The 24,501-nt window shown below is 40.1% G+C and overlaps 1 protein-coding gene across 7 annotated transcripts; it reads left to right on the top strand.

The window, feature by feature from the left end:
* Positions 1-307: 307 nt before the first annotated feature.
* Positions 308-24,488, top strand: pds5a (PDS5 cohesin associated factor A). Of its 7 annotated transcripts, none has more exons than XM_056371318.1 (33): positions 308-412; positions 1,333-1,485; positions 9,468-9,671; positions 10,237-10,323; positions 10,717-10,814; positions 11,580-11,706; positions 12,221-12,301; positions 12,509-12,649; positions 12,831-12,946; positions 13,664-13,758; positions 13,881-14,026; positions 14,411-14,562; positions 14,924-15,037; positions 15,326-15,407; positions 15,518-15,566; positions 15,721-15,860; positions 16,425-16,540; positions 17,118-17,223; positions 17,435-17,595; positions 17,873-17,996; positions 18,187-18,345; positions 18,542-18,610; positions 18,842-18,978; positions 19,311-19,434; positions 19,550-19,754; positions 20,274-20,388; positions 20,591-20,723; positions 20,952-21,071; positions 21,361-21,423; positions 21,811-21,965; positions 22,049-22,136; positions 22,235-22,500; positions 23,311-24,488. In XM_056371318.1, exons 2-33 carry the CDS (start codon positions 1,372-1,374, stop codon positions 23,312-23,314), a joined length of 3,891 nt encoding a protein of 1,296 aa, XP_056227293.1. In that variant the 5' UTR covers positions 308-412; positions 1,333-1,371; the 3' UTR covers positions 23,315-24,488. The 7 variants fall into 7 exon arrangements, with proteins under 7 accessions (XP_056227293.1, XP_056227295.1, XP_056227296.1 ...); XM_056371320.1 differs by lacking the exon at positions 308-412 and adding an exon at positions 503-641; XM_056371321.1 differs by lacking the exon at positions 308-412 and adding an exon at positions 724-740.
* The last annotated feature ends 13 nt before the right edge of the window (positions 24,489-24,501 follow it).

The following is a 24,501-nucleotide window of genomic DNA, read 5'->3' as shown; positions in this document are numbered from 1 at the left end:
TTAGCGGTAATAACAAGTAGTAATGCGAGTAAAAGTATAGCTAGGAGTAATAAGTGTCTGAAGACTATCAGTTCAGCCCTTTGAAATAAAACTTTGCACTGGTAACAACTACTACAATCCTGGTGATGATAATAGTGATGATGATTAATATTAGTAGTGGGATGGTGGGGTGACAGGGCGATAATTCAAGAATAAACCCCACGTTGTGGTGAACAAACAGAAAGTTGAAGGGAGCTGTTTTTGCCTGACTCCCGCCATGTATTTGGTGGTGCAGTACTCCTGTGGGACCGAGGGGGGCGCTCTGCACCCAGCCTTCACACAGACAGCACTGACTGAACGGACAGAGAGCTTTGTGCCGAAAACTAAACCCAACCTGTGTCAGACTAATGAATTAAAACGGCCCACTTGAGAGGTAAATACTAACGAGGAATCGCTTGGCAAATATCCTGGGGGTTTTAGCCGTAGTTGTATATTTGAAAACAGATGCATTCTGCATTTGTTAGGGTGTTCAAAATCCTTCGTGGGGGCAAGTTAGTGGTGAGACAGGAGGGCTCAGGGCGACGGTAGCAGCAGCCCTTCTTCGCCTGTGAACTAGCGGCAGTACGGAGCGATGCGTTGAAGTTGAAAAAAGACAGTAACAAGTAAATAAGCTTCATTTTTAAACTTCACAAAGTAGTTGCATTTGTCGGAAACCACAGGAACTGACCACGAGCAGAGCTATTTGAGGCAGAGATGATTGGGTACTTCACTTCCTCTGTGATTGTCTGTAGCTGGAGATGTGATGGGTACCTGAGTAGTTTGCGGCCTAGGCTAGCAAAGTAGGCTAACCAGTTAGCTTGAGCGGCTAACGTGTATTAGCCACTCGCTGCTAACACGACTTCCTTCCCGCAAAATGCTAGGCGCTAGCCAATGATGTTTGCACTGCAACTAGCTAGCTCGTTTGATAACCTGTATGACAGTAGCCACACACTGGCGGGTCCCCTGCTGTTTTTAAAGTGGGTTTCCAGCAACAAGCTGTAAGGTTACCGAAATAGCAGTTTAGCTTGTTTCTGTAGCTACACGGTGTTTGGTGAGAAATTTACGGGAAATACGGAGCTGATGTTTAGCTGGGGCATTTTAGCATGCAAGCTAATAATATGCACAGTGTTGGTTTAATGTTGGCTTTCTGTTTGAAAAGTTCTCTGGACTAGGATATCGTTTAACATACACGCACGGTTTTGTCAATTTTAACTGGGAAAATGGATGATTAGCAAATAAGAATGATGGTTAAAACGAGGTTTTTGGTAAGTGCGGTAGCATGGTTGTGTTGAACTTTTGTTTTCTGACCCATAGAGGCCAGTAGAAGACCGTGTGGATCATACATCAACAAGCATGGAGTTCCCGCAACAGCAGAAACCGGCGGGGGACGGAAAGATCGTCTATCCTCCAGGAGTAAAAGAGATTACGGACAAAATCAGCAACGATGAGGTGGTCAAGCGATTGAAGGTATGTTGTTGGGGTTTCTTGCTGCCAAGATACTTTTGCTGCAAGTCCTATCCTCATGTATCAATGTCCAGCCCCTGGCACAATGCCAAGACTCCTCTAACTTTGCAAACTACTGGATATTAAGTAACAAGAGACCTCTCACTTATGGCAGGCTGTTTTCCCAATCCTCTGTCCTCTCAATCTGTACCACAACACTCATCATTTCATCACAGAGTATTATTAATATGTTGAGCTTGAGTGTGACATGATGCAAAGCACGAGATAGTATTGTTCAGAAGTGCTGATGGCTCCAACTTTTCAAACCCTTCCCCTCAAGCTTGGAAAAATGGGATGATCCCAAAATGTGAACACAAGAAAAGCAAACATTACACACTGAAGCTATTTTTACTGTAAGGGAACAAAACAGTGACTCATATTTAAGGGAGATTGAAGAAAACAGCTGCACTAATGGAAACAGATAACTGAGATTTTGTTGACAGTTTTGAATATCAACTGGACTCAAGTAGTCAGAGGAGGACTAAATGTAGTATACCAGCATGTTCAATATTAAAATGTTCAAAATATGCATTATATGATAAGTGCATGCCCTCAAATTTGAATCTTAACTCATAAAAGCAAAGTGGGGAAATGCAAAACCTACAAAGAGGCACTGGTCTGTTTGTCAGTTTTGTTGCAATTTTGGAGTAAGCTGTCGTCCATGCCCAAGTTCACCATAAGGTAAGATTGGGTAGTAGTCACAAGATCAATACAGTCCATCTAAATTTTAGTTTTTGAAGTTGTTGTCTTAGGTATTTAATGAGTTTTGTCTTGTGTAATACATAACTCGGTTCAGTGAACATGTTGAATAAGTTTATATTGGATTTTGTCAGATTTGTCATTCTGCGATATATTTCCGTATTGGGGAAATACGTACAATACTGCAATATCGATTTCAACCATATCACCCTATCACTCAGAATTTATTTTTTGGCCATTTGGGAAGTTGAAACAAAGTGTCAATACCACAATGACATATCATCACATTTAAGTTGACATGGCAAACTTGTCAGTTAACAGTTACTTATTCACACATTCATGAGTTACAGAGAAATATCATGTTTCTGGGCTTCTGGCAAATACAGTCCAATATTCACTCTCCTGTGCTCTGTTTTTGGTCTCTACCAACTCCTAAGGCTACATCGGGCCTTTTTAGCTGTGACTGTCTTCTGTTTGGTTCTGGCTGCTGCCTGCTATGTCTGAAAACAAGACTGTAAGAGCAGTGAGAGTGAACCACAGCAGTAAAGTTGCTAGGAGAGCTGTAGATTCCAGTGATGATACTCTGTAGGTTCATCACTACAAGTGACCCCTTTCACAGTGTTTTCACACTGTCATCATTGCTTTTATAGAGGTATTGATTATAACCACTTCAGACAAGGGGTTTAAACTTTCTCAGAGTGCATGCTGATATCCAACCCCTCCCCTTCGAACAGCACTTCAAACCCTCACAGCAGTTTCAAAGTTGGTGTGTGTCTGTCTGTGTTTATGAGATCCTGTGACTCTTCATAATCACATTAGATTGTTTACTACACCAATACAGAAATTGTCTCCTGACATCCTAGAACTGTATTTATGGTGTTACATAGTAGCCATAAAGTATACAGCCCTTGGTTTTAACACGATGGACAAATGTGCTGAATAGCAGGTTGTTGACTGTGTTGTTGCTTATGTAGATGTTTACAGATACATTAAATCTCTGTGGTGTGTTGTTTGAAAGTTAGAAAAGCTGGGACTAATTACATGTGCAGTTATGTAGCTGATCGTTTTGTGGAAGGGATTTAAGATTTTAAGACTTTGATTTCGGAGGGAGTACGTATAGCACCAGGCTTGTCACAGCTTTCATTAATGTAACAAATAGGTCTTTCTTACATTTGAATATTAATGTTTATGAGAATATATGTCCAAGCTGCTTTGTTATCAGTGTATTTGTAAGCATAGTCTTCGCACCACAGGTCTGTTTTGTAGAGACTGTTCATTCATTATGAGCCTCACCCTGCCCTCGGTTGTGTTGGCCTTGTGCCTGGATTGCTTGCATTAAGTTAAGGAAGAGTTATATGGAGTCTGGGACTTGCATTTTTGTTGTTAACAAAAAACTTTGCCTTGACTTTTCCTTGGCTTTCATCAGATGCAACACTCCATTTAATCTCTTTCTTTCCTTTTAGACAGAGCTTTGTCCACTTTGTGTGCTGCAACATGTAGAATGCAGTGTCTCCCACAGAATTAGATTCTGTTTGTGGTGGTAGATGACCACCAAATTCATAATTAGACAATGCTCTATATATGGTGCTCGGCTGCAAATATTTTAATGGCCAGAATGGCAATTAAGTGCCCGGATGATAGGCACACAGAGAGAGCTGGTAAAGAGAGATAGACAGAGGCGGTAGAAGGTTTTTTTTTTTTTTTTTTTTTTTCACAGTCCACCAGCCCACGGATGTGGCAGGATTTGTCCTAGTACTCCCAATGGCCTGCCTCACTATGACAGACAGGTCAATGTGTTTGTGAGAGTGTAACTAACAGGCTGAGTCTGTGTTAAGCATTAAAGAATAAACGAATGAGAAATGGATATCTCATCCTGTAATGAATTCCAACTTTTTCTCTACTCACTGAAATTGAATTGATGTTTTTGTCGAAACACTAAAGACTGCTTTTTTGAATATGGCTCAGGTCTGTTTTGCTGCACCTGGAAGTTTCTTGACATATTTCAATATCATGTTCCTCACGTGTGTTTACAAGCTATTTATATTGTTTTCATTCTGGTTGTCCGTACTATAAATCTACTATGTTGCTGTATTCTGTACACACAAGATCTATTGCATTCTGCCTGGAAGAGGGATCGTTCCCCTGTAGCTCATCTAAGGTTTCTATCATTTTTCCCGTTAAAGGATTATTTTGGGGGGTTTTCCTGAACCAATTCTAAAAAATAAGGATGTATTTACTTTGGGAAAAAAATTACATTTAATAACATTTGATAATGTGCACCCATCATGGCCACTGTAGGAACGTTTTCTTAGTCAGCCAGACCAAGAGCAAGGTGAAGTATTTGTGATTAACCAATACACACTACTGCACTTTGTGAAACTGTTCAGGTGATGAAAATAACTCAATTTGTAGCCGGTTTCATTTCAAAATGACCTTCTTGAAGACGAGTTGACTTAACTGCCAGTTATGTGTCATCTTGCATTTCAATGGAATAAGTTCCTGGAAGCAGTGTCCACCTTTCTATTTATTCAATCAAGAATCAGTTGTGAATCGAGTATCAACTCTGAATCAATTCTGGACACCACAAGTCAGAACTCAGGCGAAATTTATCTTTATTGTTTATTCTTGCAGGGATAGCACATGATTAAAGTAAATGCACCAGCTTTATCTAGTGGTTAATTTACATCTGTTGTCCCTAGGCAGAGATTCCCACCACTATACAGAATCACTGATGATTGTGTACATGAACATCTACTTCCACTTAATAATTCAGTAAATAAAGATGGTTAATGTAATGCTCTTTGCATAACTATCTTAATGAGTTTGTGCACATTGGGTTTTGTAGAACTGCATGTATTGTAATGAGGTAGTTGTTTTGGATCATGATAGAAGTGTACAGTGAGTAACAGTCATTTCCAGCCCTTAATTCAAATAATGATATTGTAAAGATTGTTTCAGGCATGTACACAGATATGAACTGTTAACATCATCAGACCTCACATTGTTGGTGAAATAGACCAAATAAGGATGTTTATTGTGTTGAAAGGGTAATAGCTAACTAGGCCTACCCAGTGGCAAAGTATTTTTACCAGCACAGACTGGTCATGTTTTCTTTTGATTTATCAAAGAAAACCTCTGTGTTCAGAGAAAGAAGGGAGGATGCAGAATCGGGACACAACATCCGCTTGATCTGACTATATTGTAGAGATGGCTGTTTCAAACCGCATTTATTTCTCAGAGGGAAAACAGTTCCTTTAGCTCTGAGTATTTTGGGAAATACCCCCACCCAGCCAAGACATGGTGCCCCACATAACCCCCTCTTGGTTAATTAGTGAACTGATGAGGTGCTGGTAGAAATATTTTGTAACTTTTTAAACGGAACCAGAATAGCTGTTTGCCCCTCTTTTCAGTTTTTAAGCTATGCCAAGCCAACAAGCCACTGGGTGTAGCTTCATATTTACTGTACAGAAATGAAAGTGGTATCAATCTTTTCATCTAACTCTGGGCAAGTTAGCGAATGATGGTATTTCACAACATGTTGAAATATTCCCTTAAGACTAAGACCTGTGTGTATACAATCTAATTTAGTTTCATATTATTTTAGATACTTTTATAATGATTGCATGTTGCTCTGAACAAACAGCCCTGTGTTCAAAAGCGCAAGTGTCTCTGGTGGTGTGGTTTATTGCTTTGGTTACCAGCTAAACAATGAAATACAATCCAGGAGGTTTGAGTAACAGATCAGTAAGTTTAAAGGTGTACCAGGTGCCATATCTCTGCCCAGATATTTATATTAAGGGGAACAAATTTACAATTCTGGAAAGTTATCACAGTAACAATTTTATCCTCTGTGGTGATGATTGCGTGGTAAACAAGAGAATTGCCCTGTGTATTAACCAAAGTAATCTGCCAGGAGTACCTGCTTGCATGTATTCAATTAGCCCACAAGCAGCGTTGCCAAATACAACACTACATTGCATTGTGGCAAAATTTGAGCCAGGTCTTGCTTTTTTCCCTAGCCTGCTGTGCCAGCACTCCACTGTGCTGGCCATATTGAAATGAATGAGGGGCTGCATTTTTTCCAGTGTCTGTTTGAACAGAGCCGAAGGGTTGATGTCCTTGTTAACCTGTTTGAAAGACATGAAGGAGGGGAGGGGGCATGTTTTTGACTTCTCCCTGTGGAAGGAAATGGTTGTCGCTTTACAGTTTATTAGATGCTATCAAAGCTGCTTGTGTGAATTAAACGGTTAAATTGTGGTTTAATTTCGATCCAACAGCGTGCAGAAAAAGCACAACTGTTGAAGAGCCCCAGTCTTTGCATTATCAGCCATTTGATAACATCTTATATTTGAAAACACTTATATTTTCAGACAGAGCTAAAATACTGTCCAAATAAACTGCAATAAATGTAGGGTTCAGAGACACACACACACAATCTGCAGGTCAAAAGGCTCATCTCTGTAGAGAGTCTTTACCGGCTGGGCTGTGACTGTTTCTGGTAAGACCAGCAGAGGGTTAGGGAGAGTGTGTGTGTCTGTGTGTGTAGGAGTGAGTGTGGTGCTCTGCAGGTTGCTGGAGCGTTGGCCCATCCCCCACCCCAGCTGGCTGCCTGGCTGTTCGGTGAGCTCCACTGCTCTGTTTCATATACACACACACACACACATTTTCGTAGAGGAAATGGTAGGGTAAAGCACAGTGTCCTAGTTCCTATCCAGAAGAACTAAGGTGTTTTATAAGATTGGTGTGCATACAACCTCCTCATATATTAGTATTCATGCTTAAACTGGAAAAAAATCCTATAATTTTAACATTATTTGTTTGCTATGAGATAATTGAAATGGGCAAAGGCTGATTTAAAAAAAAAAAAAAAAAAAGAATTAATTAAAAATCCTTTATTTTGGTGATTTAACCCTCTAAAAGCCACAGATTCTTCAGTGACAAGTTGATGCAGAAAATTCTCAAAAGGTTCTGGTACTTGTTTTTCCACAGTAGCATAGGTACAGAAAATGTTGGTACTGTACATTTGATTCTTCCAGGACTGACAAGGGCAGTATAATTGCCATGTAAGTTCTAGTCTGACATCAAACTTGAAGAGAAGAAGGAGGCAGGCACAGAAAACGATAACAACAACACATTGATTGGCAGCAAGTGAGAGTGCAGCAACAGTTCAGCTGCGACTTGTGGGGGAAAAATAGGCCAAAGCTGGTGTATGGAACTATTTAGTATTTGATGTGGTTTTCCTTCGGACAAAAGTAGTGGATATTACCTAGTACCTGATATTTTGTTAGGTATCACCAGGTTCCACATGAGCTGAGGCTACACCAAAAAGAGGTACATATTGAAGTACCATTGGTAATGGGTGTATTGTGTTGAAGATGACATCACCTTAGCTTTTTGTATCGTCGCTATAATAACGATGCCGCATTGAGAGGGGATTATCTGCAGTGGAAAAAGAAGTATCTGGTACATAAAGCGAGTAGTGCCGATCCCAATATTTTTGCAATATGCAAATATTGTTTATCTGACTAGAGCTAGTTAATATTATAATGATGAAGTGTTTGAGATTTTGTTTAAATTGGATTTAGTGGCTAAAATTGGGATAAACTAAAGTCACAACTTAATTTTTGATTTTTCAACCATTATTTTTACAATGTTCATGTAATGGGGCTCATGACCTGCTATTCCAACTGTGGCCACTATAAAAAGGCTAGCTATGTTTCTGGAGGGTTTAGCTAAACAAAATGATTAAAAAGAAACTAACAGTTACAATTCCTGCGAGCCAGCAATGCGAGTAGAGCCTCTGTGGGTTAAAAAATAGTTTTTTTTCCCCTTTTTTCAAGTGACATTTTCCATCTAAAGTAGGGGTGGGCGATATGACGATGGATCGTGAAGGATTACAACGTGAAGACGATTTTTCAAACTGCAGAGATCGTGGGATTGTCTAGGGCACATAAAATAAATTAAAAAAAAATAAAGTAAATAAATTGCAGTTCTATGCTGATTTACCGACGCACCAGACGTATTGACGTCGTCAACCTGACCGACCAATCATAGCGAATTACGGGCAGTAACGCGCTTTCCTACCCGCCTCCTTGTTTGTGTGTGTAGCGGTAGCACATTGAGAGCGATGGCTGAAAGCCAAACGGAGTTGGTCGCTAAAAAAAAATTCCACCTCCATTATATGGAATTGGTTTGGATTTTCCGCAACTGATCAAGCGCAAGCAAATGTAATTTGCGAAATTGGCACAGAAACCGTTTGCACGTCGGGTGGTAACACGACAAACTTGTTTAATCACCTGAAGAGGAAGCACCCCAAGCAGTATGCTGAGAGCTGTTGTTGTTGTTGTTTACCTTAAACTTTACGTTGTTTGCACATGCAGGCAAAACTGCGACTATTTGAAATAAAATCTGTTAAGAAAGGTTCTTTGGTCTAAATTGTCTGTTTTTCTTTTTCCAATTTAAGATCATGATAAAATCGAAATCGTGATTTTATTTTTAAAAAATCGTGATATGATATTTTTGCCATATCGCCCACCCCTAATCTAAAGTAATTTCAGTATTTCAGGCTAGAGACAAAGAGGTTGTCCAGATCCAGTCCAAACCTTTTGCCACAACAGTTTTACAAAGACTTCTTTCTCAACAGGCAATTTACAGAACACTATGTGGGGTTGAAATCTTGTGAGCTGAAGAGAAAGATGATCCCAGGAGTTCAAATGTCTCAGACAGAAGTATTTATTATAAAATTGGTGCAAAGAAGAAAATGATGAGCAATACAAAGCCAGCCTGTGAATCAGAGTAATGCCACTCCAATTTCTGAAGATGTCTTGTCCAGCAGGGCATATGTAACCCAGATGTCACATGTCCTTATCTAACCATTGTTACGTGTGTTCTTCTTTTTGTCCTTCTTCACTTATACTTACTAAGTGCTACTGTGCTACTAAGTTGTGCTTCTCCCTACATTGTATAAGCTCTATAAGACCTAGGTTACTGTAAGTATGGAATATAAAGATGGCTAAAGAAGAAGCTAGACATTGAACCAGTGTCTAACAATGTGTTGTCATTATGATCTGAACTCTTTGAGTGTTGGTGACGCCTACAAAATAAGGAAAGAAGCCGAAAAGTAAGAGAATTCCTTCACACGAAGGACACTGGACAACTTGATTTTTTATGAGGCAGAGCTGCCAAACATTTCACCTTAGTAATTCAAATTTTAATTTTATCTCTTTTCTTGTCGCTCTGTTTGACAGATGGTGGTGAAGACCTACATGGACATGGATCAAGACTCTGAAGAGGAGAAGCAGCAGTATCTCGGCCTGGCGCTCCACCTCGCCTCAGAGTTCTTCCTCAGGAACCCCAATAAAGATGTACGGCTACTGGTGGCCTGTTGTCTGGCTGACATCTTCAGGATCTATGCTCCCGAGGCTCCCTACACTTCCCACGACAAACTCAAGGTTAGGAACTGACTAAGCACTAACCCCAAAGAAATGGTGTTCAAAAGTAGTCCAAGCTTCGAGGATTTGCTGATTACACCAGTTGAAATGAATTTTTTTATTTTATGAGCTGTAGTTAATTTACGCTAACATGAGCAGAATCTTTGCTGTTGTTGGTTAATCTAAGTCACTGTCTGTACTAATTCATAGGTAAAAGTGTGTTCAACTAGTTGGAAGTTAACGTTCACCTGTCCCAAATAATTTTACATAATGCGTGAGGGAAGAAGGCCCTGACTGCCTCCCTAAATCATTAATCTTCAATTTGCTTAAAACTGGTTTTATTGTAGTGTTTTGGTCTAAACGCATGACACATATTTGCAAAATGAATTTGCAGCAAGATTACGGTGTCAAGGTGCTATCCACATCTAACAAGCGTTTCCTACAAAACCAGAGAGATCAGCTTTGTCACCGCTTCCTCTGAACTAATCTGCTGTGTTAAGAGCTTTCTTTTTTGAGCTATCACCGATATTCAACATCAAAAACAATTAACTTATATGCTCAAGTTTTTTTCCTGTCTTTTCTCCAGGACATTTTCCTCTTCATCACCAGACAACTAAAGGGGCTAGAGGACACGAAGAGCCCTCAGTTCAACAGATACTTCTACCTGCTGGAAGTAAGGCTATTGTGACAATCAATCAATTGTTTCAGTCATTTTTCAAGCAAAAAAAACAATTAATTGCTAAAAGTTCTCAGGTTTCATTTTCTCAAATGGCAGGATTTGCTGCTTTTATTTGTCATATATCAAAGTAAAGTGTACGCCTTTCAAGACGTCACCTAGGGCTCTGTGAATTTGTCATTGGCACTATTTCACAGGTTTTTGACATTTATAGGCCAAACAATTAATCAAAGAAAAAATCAGCATATTCATTGCTAATGAAAATAATAATTAGTTTTTGTCCTCCTTGTGTTTTATTGATTGTAGTTCAAAGAGAAAGCATGCTGTTGAATTATTGACCACTGATGAAAGAATCTAATTTTTGTGGATTTTTCTCATGCATCTCCATAGAACCTGGCATGGGTGAAGTCATACAACATATGCTTTGAACTGGAGGACTGCAATGAGATCTTCATCCAGCTTTTCAAAACACTCTTCTCTGTCATCAAGTAAGGCCCCTGATACCTCCTGCTGTGTCCTTTTTGTCTTTTCCTCTTCATAGCTTGCACCTTCACATTATTTTCCTTCTACATTCTGAAATATCCCTATTTATCAGATCTTCCCTCTGGTAGCCCTTGAAACTGTCACTTTCTCCTTTTTGAAACCTGATATTAACATGTCTTAACATCTTACCATGAAACATGAAGACTTTTACGACATGGAATTACATTATTTTAACACATGCTTGTATAATATAGTGCTGCATCTGAAATGACCTTATTCAGCCTCCAGACTGTGGTCGGGGGCACAGTGCCTCTACAGTGCCAGGGCACAGTTGTAGCTAACCTTGGGGCTAACCTTTGTGTTATAGGGGACTTGCGTGGTTAATTACATCACTTAACCTCTGATGGAAGAGTCGACCCATGAGATTCTTTGTACTTTGGTGGCAGCCTTTATGAAGGAATGGAATTTATCAAAGATATTGATAGGACTAAAATTAGGTCAGTTAGAGCGTAAAACTGTTGTTTTCGGTTACTTTACGTTTTATCGGCCAGTCCTAGTGTGTATGATCTTTTTCTATTACCACTAGTACTGTTTTTAACACCATGTGTAGGACGGGGTTATAAAAAAAAAAAAAAAAACAATAAACAGTTCTTTATTTTTAATTTATTGGTCATTTTGTTTTTCTTTTCTTTTTGTTCTTCCTGGTTTCATCAGGTAACGCTCAAGGGCAGAATATCTGTGTCTCAGTCTCTCTGTTCCTCTGTCCACAGTAACAGCCATAACCAGAAGGTTCAGATGCACATGATGGACCTGATGAGTTCTATCATCATGGAGGGAGATGGAGTCACACAGGAGCTCCTGGATACCATCCTCATTAACCTCATCCCTGCACACAAGGTCAGCTACAGCATAACACACACACACACACATACACAAATTATATTATTTCTTTGTGTTCATTTTGCATTGTTTAGAGTAATCTTCATGGTCATATTTGTATATTTGTCTTTTTAATTTTCAAAAATGTATTTTGAAAATTACAAAACAACCAAAAAACTCTGGATTAAAATGAGATTATAAAATTCCAGTGTTCAGCACACAAGATCATTTTGATATTATAATACTTTGTGTGAGGCAGAACATCAACAACTTGTTACAACAACTCTGTTAATAGGAACCTAGCGTGAGCTGAGAACCCTTATGACTGAACAGTGTGTTTTTGGAGCAAGAAACACAGCTTTCTGTTTAGAAAAATGACAACAATGAACCTTGCATATTTTTCAACCACTGTTCACTGATGTCATGCAACAAACACTTGGAAATTCTTTACATCTTTGAATGCGAAAGAGTGAAAGAGTACAATGTGCATAATTGAACGAACTAATCAGTGTTTTAACCTTCCTTGGAACAGAATTTGAACAAGCAAGCGTACGATCTTGCCAAGACTCTACTTAAGAGGACCGTCCAGACCATAGAGACGTGCATCGCAAACGTGAGTCGCATCCTGCACTCCACTGTCTTTATTTTCCCTCCACGTCTCAGTTATCTATTCTCAGTTTTACTGTTTGTTTTTGTTTCTCTTGCTCTTGTCCTCAGAATCTGTCAACACGAACAGCTTTCTGTATCTGCCTTGTGTCTTGTTCAAACTAAGTCTTTATCTAATACTGCCTCTTTTTTTTGTTTTTTTTTCTTGCCTCAGTTCTTCAATCAGGTTTTGGTGATGGGTAAGTCATCTGTCAGCGACCTGTCAGAGCACGTCTTTGACCTTATCCAGGAACTGTTTGCCATCGACCCTATGCTGCTTACCTCTGTCATGCCACAGTTGGAGTTCAAACTTAAGGTAAATACAACACACACACACACACACACACACACACACACACACACATACACATACACATACACATACACACACACACACACATACACACGGCCCTAAACACCTCATCTCAGACTGTATGGAGGCGGTTGACAGTTTGCCAATTTTCAACCTGTTCAAATTTTATTTGTTGTGTTTGCAGAGCAATGATGGCGAGGAGCGTCTAGCTGTTGTACGGTTGCTAGCTAAGTTGTTTGGGGCCAAAGACTCAGAGCTGGCCTCACAGAACAGACCACTGTGGCAGTGCTTCTTGGGACGGTGAGTTACACATATACACACAAACACATAGAGATGCTTAAAGATGTGCCAGTTCTAACAGGACAATAAATTAAAAGAAAAGTGAGAAGATATGTTATAACTATATATCTTTATTATATCTTTTTGAATACACATTACATTTTTCTGAAGATATATAAAATATTTTTACACCGTCATTGTAGTTTTCAAGGGTTGGCAAACTCATGGAGCCAGAGTAGGAATTTCCCCCCGTGGAGTTTTGATATCTGGAGATGATTTGCTAATTCACGAGGCATCTTTCTCAAGTTATCTTAAGGGGTGAATGGTGTGTAGTGAATTACACAAATTTTGATTTGAAAAATAAAAGTCAGCGCTGGAATCAGATCTGAATTCAATATCATTTAGAGGACAAAAAGGTGGTGAAAATCACAACAGAAAGAATCCCAGTGAAGAAACGCTGAAAATTCTGTCAGCCAACCAAACAAGATGTTTCCTTAATGGAGTATTGGTTGAGATAAACCATGGTAACCCTCATAATCAGTTGCAGGGAGTGTGTATATTCACAAAAGGAGCAAGTAAATGAAGAGTAGTATTCCTAGTACAACAATTGCTTAGTTTCTTTGAGACCCTTTTTCTGCATTTGATCGATCACTCACTTGCTCCTTCACTTACTTTCTCAAAGTATGATGCATAATTCAGTTGAATTTATTAGATGTGTAACTGATGTGTTTTCTCCAGGTTCAATGACATCCATGTTCCAGTGAGGCTAGAGTGTGTAAAATTTGCCAGCCACTGCCTCATGAACCACCCAGACCTGGCCAGAGACCTGACAGGTGTGTTTGTGTGTTTTTGTTTTTCTGACTTACTGTGCCTTCTTGACACTTGCTCTCCCCTTTAATTCAGTCCTATCTTTCACATCATTCTCTGAATAATATTGTGGTTACTTATCTTTCAGAGTATTTGAAGGTACGTTCCCATGACCCAGAGGAAGCCATCCGTCATGATGTCATTGTCACCATCATTAACGCCGGAAAGAAAGACCTCAACTTGGTCAATGATCAGCTGTTGGGCTTTGTACGGGAAAGGACTCTGGACAAGAGGGTGAGTCGACTGTGCACTCACATGGTGGCTGAGTGGTGCAGATATTATTATAGCCATGTAGGAGATGATTCAGATGGCATTTTGGGTAGTAGTAAAGCAGTTTACAAATATTATGTTGCTTCATTCTGGTTGTCATCAGTCATGGACCTTGGAGACATAGAAAATAACATTTCTGAGGCCATAATCACATCTCACCCACATTAACATGTAGATTCTCATTAGGTTAAAATCTGCTTTTGTCTGAGAATACAAACACTACAGGAATTTCCGCCCAACACCAGATTACTTATTTCATAAAACAAGACAAGTAAATTGACTTTCCTCATCGTAATTTAATACTGTCCTGCCTGATCTGTTTTTTCCCTGTTCTCCCTCCTCTTATAGTGGCGTGTGCGTAAGGAGGCCATGATGGGCCTGGCTCAGCTTTATAAGAAATACTGTCTGCACCATGAGGCCGGGAAGGAGTCTGCCCAGAAGATCAGCTGGATCAAGGACAAGCTGCTGCACATATACTATCAGAACAGCATTGATGACAAGTGAGTCATACTGAACATATCAGCTCAACTGCATGTATAGATGGATGATTGTTTGTGTTGTTCAGCATGCAGTTTGTGGCTGTTGCCATTAGAAACAGCGTTAACTTTTAGAGAAACAGCCAATAGTACAGGGACTTTGCATCTGATGTGTAGTAAATCTTCTTCCTCTATGAGCAGCCAGTATGAAAGAGACAAAGCGTTGAAGTACACCAGTTAACATTGGTGATACAGGATGCAAATCTTTATTGATCTTGATAAATGTCATGTTTATTTGTGCAATGAAATTAATGTAGAATCTTTACTTGTTTCATTCTCTCTGTTTTCACATAATTCACTATGAGCTCTCTCCTCCTCTCTACAGATTATTAGTAGAGAAGATCTTCGCCCAGTACATGGTGCCTCACAGTCTTGACACAGAAGAGAAGATGAAATGTCTGTACTACCTGTATGCCTGCCTGGACACAAATGCTGTCAAGTCAGTAAACCTGCAATATCAACACTTCTTAACACACACACAGCTACACATTTTAGGTTGTACACAAAAATACTGGCCTGTTTGTTTTAATGTATATTTGCTGTAAATGTATCATATTTTTTATAAAACACCAAACTGCTCTATGGCATAAAACCCGACTCAGTTTCATTTAAACAGCATGAACTCAAACATGACACTAATGGGTCAACAAGTACATATAAAGACTTGCATAACGCCACGTCTCACTTGTTTCTCCTGTTTTTCTTTGTCATTGATCTTTGCTTTCAGGGCTCTGAATGAGATGTGGAAGTGTCAGAACATGCTCAGAGGCCTCGTCAAAGAGCTGCTGGACCTCCACAAGCTGCCAGTGGTGCGCTGACAACCTCACTCAATTACACCAAACTGATCATCTCCTCCATGTCTTTTGAAGCAAATGTCTCAACATATCTATGACTAGTTTCTTTCTCTTTCCCTTGGTAGTCTGAGGCCAATAACACAGCCATGTTTGGAAAGCTGATGAGTATTGCCAGTAAGTTGGAAACACACTAACACAAACAACTTTTCAACTCTCGCACTCTGTCACTTCTTTAAATTGGTAAAGGTTAATTCTTCCTAATTATGTGAGTGGCATCCTCATTACTTTAATCTTAACACTTAATCCTAACCCTGCTCGGTGTTTCCAGAGAACCTGCCAGATGCAGGAAAGGCCCAGGACTTCATGAAGAAGTTCAACCAGGTTCTCGGAGAGGACGAGAAGCTCAGGGTCCAGCTGGAGATGCTCATCAGTCCGACCTGCTCCTGCAAACAGGCCGAGATCTGTGTGGTGAGAGGACACTGAACACTTGTCTATCTAGTGTATACACTCACTCACAGACTGACAGCCAATCTTTTCTTTTTAACACATACACACAAGTGTTAACATTGCATACACATCATCCACAAAAACATGATTAGGCTCAGTTGACCTAATTCAGAAGTTAATCAGTGCAGGTTTAAATCCCAGGGGACTATGTTGTTGCTCAGAGAAAGAGAAATTGTGTTACAAACTGAAAATAGTTAATTTTTCATGTTGTGGTCACATAGAAAATGACATTAGTTTGTTTTTATTCTCATAATGTTAATCGGCTATCGTGTAATTATTATAAAAGACTTGTTGAGATCACCTCTCATGGTGAAGTGTGTTAATCATGAACCCGGTACAGAGATAAGAAACTAACGGATGTACCTGTCGTCCTCGTGTTTCAATTTTAATTAGATTAATATGAAACTGTGATATGATCAAACGTGAAGGTTGTCACAGATGTAGGAATAAAAGCCTCATGCACATATACAAGCACAAATCCATGAATGTTAGTATTAACTGTATTGCTTTTTGTGCTTTGTGCAGAGGGAGATCACTCGGAAGTTGACGTTCCCCAAACAGCCCACCAACCCCTTCCTGGAGATGGTTAAGTTCCTGCTGGAGCGCATCGCTCCTGTCCACATCGACTCTGAGGCCATCAGGTCAGAAAAATTCTCAGTGCTTTCAACACACCAAGTATTTTGGTTTGGTCTTATTCTCTAAATTTCACAACAAATCAAAAATATTTGCACATGTTCAAGGCTAAATTCTAATCCCAAATAATTATAATTGAAAGGCATGAAGTTACATTGTAAATCCTGTTTCATGAGATTTAAGTGGCTTTTTGTACAACACACCGGAACACAGGACAACCAGTAGTGTGTGTTCCCCTATCTGATGAATTGCTTCATGTACTCTGTGTCTGTGCTATTGTGTAATACCATTTCCAGGCTTTTCTCATTCACTGAGACACCTAGTGGGGGTGAGGTGTAACTGCAAGCCTCAGTGAGGGCACGTATTTAACCCTTTCTGCTTTATGGAAAAACACCATGAGAAAGGAAGCACTCGAACTGAATGACTCCCAGTGCTTAAGTTACGCAGCGTAACAGGCTTTTTTAATGTTTAATTCTTGCTACTATGTTGTCCTAGGATACCTAAAAGTGCTTCATTTTGTCTGAAAACAAAGGTTTAGATAAGGTTAATATAAGGATGGTAATAATTTACAATGTTTTGTTTTAGTGCTCTGGTGAAGCTGCTTAACAAGTCCATTGAGGGCACAGCTGATGATGATGAGGAGGGCGTTACCCCTGATACAGCCATCCGCTCAGGCCTGGAGCTCCTTAAGGTACATGACATGGACCAAGCATGGAGCTTTCAAGTCTGCAAAAGTTCATTTTCATATTGCAAAGTGCATGATTTGTAGTAAATGGGGTGGTTTTAACATAAAAGAAACACTGCTACTGTCTTTTAAGGCTGGATTACATATTTCTGGATAAGTGATCTTATGAATAAATTTAAGAGAGTAAATTATATCTACCTTATTTTATTCCTCCTAGGTCCTATCGTTCACCCACCCCACAGCGTTCCACTCAGCAGAGACCTACGAGTCTCTGCTCCAGTGTTTGAAGATGGAGGATGATAAAGTGGCAGAGGCAGCCATCCAGATTTTCAGAAACACTGGGCAAAAGATCGAGACGGAGTTACAACAGATAAGATCGTAAGAGAAATGAAGATGAAGTGAATATGTGCAAATGATGAGACTATACAATGTGCCTGTGTTGAACATCTCTCTAGGGCAGTGTCTAATCAAACTTTGACTTACAGGTTTCTTTTTGATCTATTAAGGAGTCTGTCTATATAACTACAGATGAGGAGAATTGTGTTTCACTATGACAACTGTACAGTGAAAGCAACTGGGTCCACACCAGTCCAGATGTAGACTGAATTAAGAGTCTGCTTTGTGTAAGTCTTTTAATATCTTCTGTGTCCATCAGGACCCTGATTCCCATCCTCCATCAGAAAGCTAAGCGGGGCACACCTCACCAGGCCAAGCAGGCTGTCCACTGTATCCATGCCATCTTTAACAACAAGGAAGTGCAACTGGCACAAATTTTTGAGGTAGGGGACCATTTCCCAACTTACTGAACCTGCAAAGATCTCACTTGTGTTACAGATGGAAGATAGTGTTTTTGAATGTTTTTATTTATGCCAACTTGCATTGTACATTATGTTCTTGTCTCCTCTTTTTCCACCGTGTATATCATCATTTATTGCAGTGACATTTTTTTGTGTTTTGTTTCACCTCCAGCCTCTGTCACGTAGTCTGAACGCAGACGTCCCGGAACAGCTTATCACTCCCCTTGTGTCATTGGGCCACATCTCCATGCTGGCCCCAGATCAGTTTGCCTCACCAATGAAGTCCATTGTGGCTAACTTCATCGTGAAGGACTTGCTCATGAATGACAGAGTATGAGTAGATCAATCTTTGCTCCAAAGTAGACACAAGATAACATGCATATATAATCACTCACTTGGTATTGTATTTGTATTTTCATAGCAATGTCATGGAGACAGTTTATAAACTACAACCTTTAACAAATATGCCCAGCCATGAATAAACAGAGGATTGTTGTAATGTGTGTTATATCCCTTTGTCTCTCCAGTCAGTGGGAAACAAAAATGGCAAGCTGTGGACCACTGATGAGGAAGTCTCACCTGAGGTTCTAGCTAAGGTAAGATGCAAACATGTTGCATTCCACCTTTCACTTTAGTCCAATCTGATTATTCGTTTTTACTTAATGAATGCACATGGATGATCTAGTGTTGATGACAAAGGTTCCCAATTTGTGTGGTGGTGGTGGTGGTGGTTGTGTTTTTTTTTTTTTTTAAAAGAAGAAGATTGATTGTACGAGATGAAGGGGCCCCGCTGTATTTAGTTATTCATGCTCTTCCTGTCTCGACAGGTGCAGGCCATCAAGCTGCTGGTGCGTTGGTTACTAGGAATGAAGAACAACCAATCTAAGTCAGCAAACTCCACCCTGCGCCTGCTGTCAGCCATGTTGGTCAGCGAGGGAGACCTCACAGAGCAGAAGAAGATCAGGTAGCTCCCGGGTTGAAGGTCACTGTGCTGGGTCAGAGTAGAGCTGTTAGAGCTAATGTGGGAGATTTCAAAAATGGCGAACTTTAGATGCAGGCCTCTGTGTGTGACTACAATATCCCCTAACAATAGTCTTCATTTATTCTAAAGCATTGCGCTTTAGGAGTTATATTACAGGTAACAGCTCCTTAGGAAAAAAACAAGCTGGTGTCCATAAAGTTTATTGATTTATTACAAATTGAAATGAACACTTAGGGAACAGATTTGTGAGTTATAAATGTATTCTAATTTTTAATTTTTCCTTCTTCCCTTTGCTTTTTCCTTCCTTCTTGTAGTAAATCAGACATGTCTCGGTTGAGGCTGGCCGCAGGTGGAGCCATAATGAAGTTGGCCCAGGAGCCCTGTTACCATGACATCATCACACCTGAACAATTTCAACTCTGCGGCCTTGTTATCAATGTCAGTCTCAACTTTAAATCCTTTTTTCCAGGCCTAATGGGGAGAAAACATCCACATTAGTCTTTACATTATTTGAGTTTCTTTTAACACTACGTTTCTCCCCTCCTGCTTACAGGATGAGTGCTACCAGGTTCGTCAGATCTTTGCTCAGAAGTTGCACCTGGCTCTTGTCAAACTGATGCTGCCACTGGAGTACCTGGCTGTCTTCGCCCTTTGTGCCAAGGACCCAGTGAAGGAGCGCCGCGCCCACGCCCGACAGTGCCTCCTCAAAAACATCTCCGTCCGCAGAGAGTACATCAAACAAAACCCACTTGCTCAGGGTTGGTGCTCCATGATTACACACTGTTCTCATTTTAAAGAGCATAAACACAACATCTCTGAAGTTTTTAACTTGGTCTTTATTGGACGCCAGCGAAGACTTAAGCTAAGCTCATTCTCCAGTCAGAGGTCATTAAACAACTGCATTAAAAGAGCATCAGTCAAACCTCGAACAAACGAAAATATGATGGAAGTATGTCATTTGAATTTATTTCATATATAATTTTGAGGAAGGCTAGTCTCCTTATTGCTCCACATAGATTTCTCATCTCTCCAGTGGAACAGAAATTGTACCAGTTTATATTCAAGTCACATGTATGTCATTAATTTGCTAAGCTAAGTTTGCTAAGGTTTAAAGTACTATATCTAGGACAAGCTTTCTTTAAGTACTTTTTTTAACCCAGAATCTGTTGGCATGTCACGGTTTCATATTCAGCTCACATTAATTCAGACACATAAGGATGGCTGGATGGAAACATACTTATGGACATTAAAATTAGTTATTCTCTGTCTCCCCTCAGAAAAACTTGTCTCCCTCCTTCCTGAGTATGTCGTTCCCTATATGATCCACCTGCTGGCCCATGACCCAGACTTCACAAAACCACACGAATATGAACAGCTCAAAGACATCAAAGAGTGAGTGTTGACATACTGTGTTTTGGTTTTGTGGCCTACACTGTTTCTGACTCCCAGAATACAGCTGAGAATCTTTTAAAAAGTAACCTAATTTTTCTATTTTTATAAGATTGATAACAATAAAGATGCACAAATAATCAAGTGATAGTGATTACAACTGTGATATACAACGTGTTGTTGTGTGCGTGCCTATGTTGTGTAGGTGCCTGTGGTTCATGCTTGAAGTGCTGATGACCAAGAATGAGAACAACAGTCATGCCTTTCTTAGAAAGATGGTAGAGAACATCAAACAGACCAAGGACGCACAGTGTCCTGATGATGCAAAGGCCAATGAGGTACACACTAACACATGTTTTCATTCATGAATAAATTAAAACAAAAAAGGGATAAAACACGACCCTGAATCAGTGAAAGAACCAACATGAAAATTGCTATGCATGTGAGCATACAGGGTCAGAAGGCTGTTGAAAATGTGAAGAGTTTTATGTTTATGGTAGGTATTATTTCTAAAAAGAAAGGAAGCACAAACTATTGTCCTGTTTCTTGTGTTGTTGTGGCTACAGAAGCTGTATATTGTCTGTGATGTCGCTCTCTTCGTGATCGCCAACAAGAGCACCGCATGTCACCTGGATTCTCCGAAAGACCCCGTCTTACCTTCCAAGTTCTTCCTCATACAGGACAAGGCAATACACAGACTCAAACACACACACACAATCATATGTGTAATCATAATGTATTCAGTCTTGTTCAAAAGAAACATAAATACAACCTTTGCTTCTCCTTCTGGAGGAAGTGGCCCCACAACACCGAACATTTCAAACAATTCTTAAGCAAAACTTAAATCCACTCAGTGTTGGATGAATACGGGCACACGCTTTGAGGGTTAAAGCCAGAATCATGACCTTTGTAGTTGATATTTGTGGTTTAGCAGTTCATACTAATCAAATTTTCTGTTGTAATTTATTTAAACAGGACTTCAAAAATGATAAAGAGTATCTGTTGGCAGACATGAGACAAATGCTGCTCACTGGAAAGGTAAATACAAAACACTTCATGCTTTTATAACCACTGTAAACAGTATCATACTGTCAGGAGAGTGCTGAGCAATCCGTATCAGAGTTTGTAATGCTTGAATATTAGGTTTGTTTTAAGAGTGGGTGGAGGGCTGGAATACAAGATGGCACCACCACCTTTTTAGCATTAATTTGCGAAACTGGAGTACATTATAATGTCAAGCTAAAGAAGGGAAAATATATCTTATCATTTTATTTTGACTGTTCAAATATTCATATGAAAACATTTGTATTATACAGGTACAAAGATCATGTCTGAGAGGGGGCTACGTGTAGAGCATTAATATAGACTTGAGTGATATATTGAAGCCCCATCATTACACCTCACCACTCCTTCCTTTTCTTTAAGCAGCCTAAAACAGCTCCAGTGTTGGGAGCTGTGAACAAGCCTCTGACAGTACCGGGAAGACGGATCTTCACCAAGACCACCCCAGCCTCAGACACAGCCAGTAACACCAGCACCAACTCCTCTCCACTGAGCTCCTCAACCATCAACAAGAACAGGTAATCAAGCACTCACTCCCATGTTCACATAAACAGAGAATAATGTATATTTCAACTGAGGGATTTTTAAATTTGTCTTGTAGTAACAGCAATGTTGCCACCGAGCCATCAGAGAGCAGAGCGCAGGAAAACAACGAGAACCCAGTGATCAAGAATGACGAGGTGAAGAAAGTAAGTTCGGAAAGGAGAACCAGATGGGAAGTGGAACTACACATACTCAAGCTTAAAGCTGTGTTGTCTTGACTGAGCTTTTTGCCACTGTCTTTCAGGAGGAGCCAAGTCAAAATGTGACCACGGATGCCGGGACAGAAGCGTCGCCTGTCAAGAGACGTGGCCGTCCACCTAAAACAGCAGCCGCTCCTGTAGCGGCTGAAAAAGAGGGAGCAGCGGCACCAACAGGAGGCGGAGCTGGCAGAGGCAGGAAGAGAGCAGCTGACCCCAACTCCAACCCGTCTGCAGAGTCAATCAACATCAAGATGTCAAAACAGCAGCCGCAGAATGATGAAGGGACAAAGAGACAGATTGACTTACAGAGGTAAGAGTGAAAAAAGGAGCTGATGAAAGAACAGGCACGACAGGCACAATGTGGACTACATAAAGTAAAGTAGTCCATATTGGCGGATAAATAATAGACTAGAGAAAAATGACGGAAAGGCTTCAGAGTGGTGCTTTTAACTTTTTAGTCCCAGTTTGTGTCTTTTTAATCATTAGGTAATGAACATAACTTAATCCTGTGGGTACACAGGAGTCCCACTGTCCTTCAAGTGTCAACCTTTTTCTCAGTGGGGGCCGTTTGTGAGCAGAGAGAAGGAAAAAGTGAGGAAGGGAGCCTGGAGAGGAGACAGGGAGAGATGTAGGGAAAGCTGTAGGGACAGTCGCCGGCAGCGAAGGGGACATTGAGATAGAGTCCAGCCCGGGGTGTGTTATCTGTGGCAGGAAGGACAGAGAGAGATACCCCCTCACCCAAGGACAGACCAGCTGTGCAGCCAGGTTCAACACAAATAGCCAGGGAGATACGAAGTCCACATGGAGTAGAGTTCCCTTTGGCAGGCAGGGAGAACACCAGAGTGGAGAGAACGTAGGCAGACTGGCAGTGAGGTGGTTTAGTCCAGGATGTCTCTAAACACAGAATCTCACTACAGCTACAAGCTCTTGCGTCTTGTATGTGTCAATCAACCCCCAGTACTACACTGAGTTTGCGATTCCACTTTTAGAAATACACTAACTCCTCAAAAGCTTATTAAGTAACACATTTTATTTAGTTTGTTTTACCTGCAAACTGTCTTTGTTGACATGGTCTTTTAAATCACCGAGACCAACGCTGAGTTCAAACTTTGTCTTTCAGGTAAAGAGAAAACCGGTGAAGGTGAAATCCAGACTGTAGAGAATGGGCCAGACTCCTCCTCATAACCTTCCCAACCCTACGCACATGCTCCTCTGACTCTTAAAGCTTTCCTGGACACATTATGGACCTTTCGTAAAACACACACATAAAGGATGCATACACACATACACACACTCACACACACACACCACTGACATCCTAGAAGGTTTTGAACACCTTGTAGTCATGATTTGAAGCTCATTGTATGTAGGTCTTACTCAAAAAACATGTTATTTTTTTTCCTTTGTGTTTGTTGCTCTTTGCTTCTTTTGTGGAGCTGTTTTTATGAAAAAAAAACAGGATGGACATTTTACAAACATTTTAATCTGATTATGATTGTTGCTTATTAAATTCCCTGGGAAAAATCCTACCGTATGTCTCCTGACCTCTTCCTCCTCGTGTCTTCTGTTGCACAATAGTTTTATTTGAGTTCACCCGTTTTACTTAACACAGTTGTATTTTGTAAATAACCATGTGCAACTTTCCAGTTAAAACTTTTTAAATATCCAAGACAGTTAAAAATAGCAGCAAATGGCTAAAATATGGGAACATCGATACATTTAACAGATGTACCGGCACCAAAATTTTATAAACTTTGGTATGTTTAGGTTTCTAACTTTGGTATGTTTAGGTGCTTTAGTTTGGTTATAGCGTTACAAGGCCAGGTAGAAACTTTCAGTGGCTTCTTAACTGCCACCTGTAATGCTTTTGAAGGCCTTTTGATTCATTTCCAGTGTATTCATGGACAAATTTAAGCTGTCAAACTTTTCTGAATACTGTGTTCCAAGCTCTGTTTGCCTCCTCATCCCCTAGACTGGTCAGGGGCTCTGAAACCGAGCTGGGTTTGAATTACCTTTTTGTTTTTTTACTGCTGAAGTATGTAACAGTACTTTGGAATGCATAAATGATATATTACTATACAAGTATGTGTTCAAGGTTTTTGTTCATCTTTTACAATGAAATATTTTTTGTACTTTTGTCAGTTTTCTGTTGGGTTAAAGCCTGGTGTTAGGCATTGAGTGAGTGGAAACTTTGCAGGTTGTGTTGATGACAACTTATTTTTGATGTAGTTAAAGTATGCCTATTCTCATGATCATATTTAATTTTTTTTTCCAGAAAATAAATGCTTTTAGATGTTATTGTGTAGCGCAT

This window comes from Seriola aureovittata, chromosome 3 (genome assembly GCF_021018895.1).
Source record: "Seriola aureovittata isolate HTS-2021-v1 ecotype China chromosome 3, ASM2101889v1, whole genome shotgun sequence".
Taxonomy (NCBI): Eukaryota; Metazoa; Chordata; class Actinopteri; order Carangiformes; family Carangidae; genus Seriola; species Seriola aureovittata.
The sequence above is the reverse complement of the archived record's forward strand: the minus strand, read 5'-3'. Positions and strand labels throughout refer to the sequence as shown.

Coding starts and splice junctions, on each gene's coding strand:
- pds5a (XM_056371318.1), top strand. CDS start 1,372: ATGGAGTTCCCGCAACAGCAGAAACCGGCGGGGGACGGAAAGATCGTC. Junction 12,650..12,830: donor AGTTGGAGTTCAAACTTAAG/GTAAATACAACA, acceptor TTGTGTTTGCAG/AGCAATGATGGCGAGGAGCG. Junction 17,997..18,186: donor AACTGGCACAAATTTTTGAG/GTAGGGGACCAT, acceptor TTTCACCTCCAG/CCTCTGTCACGTAGTCTGAA.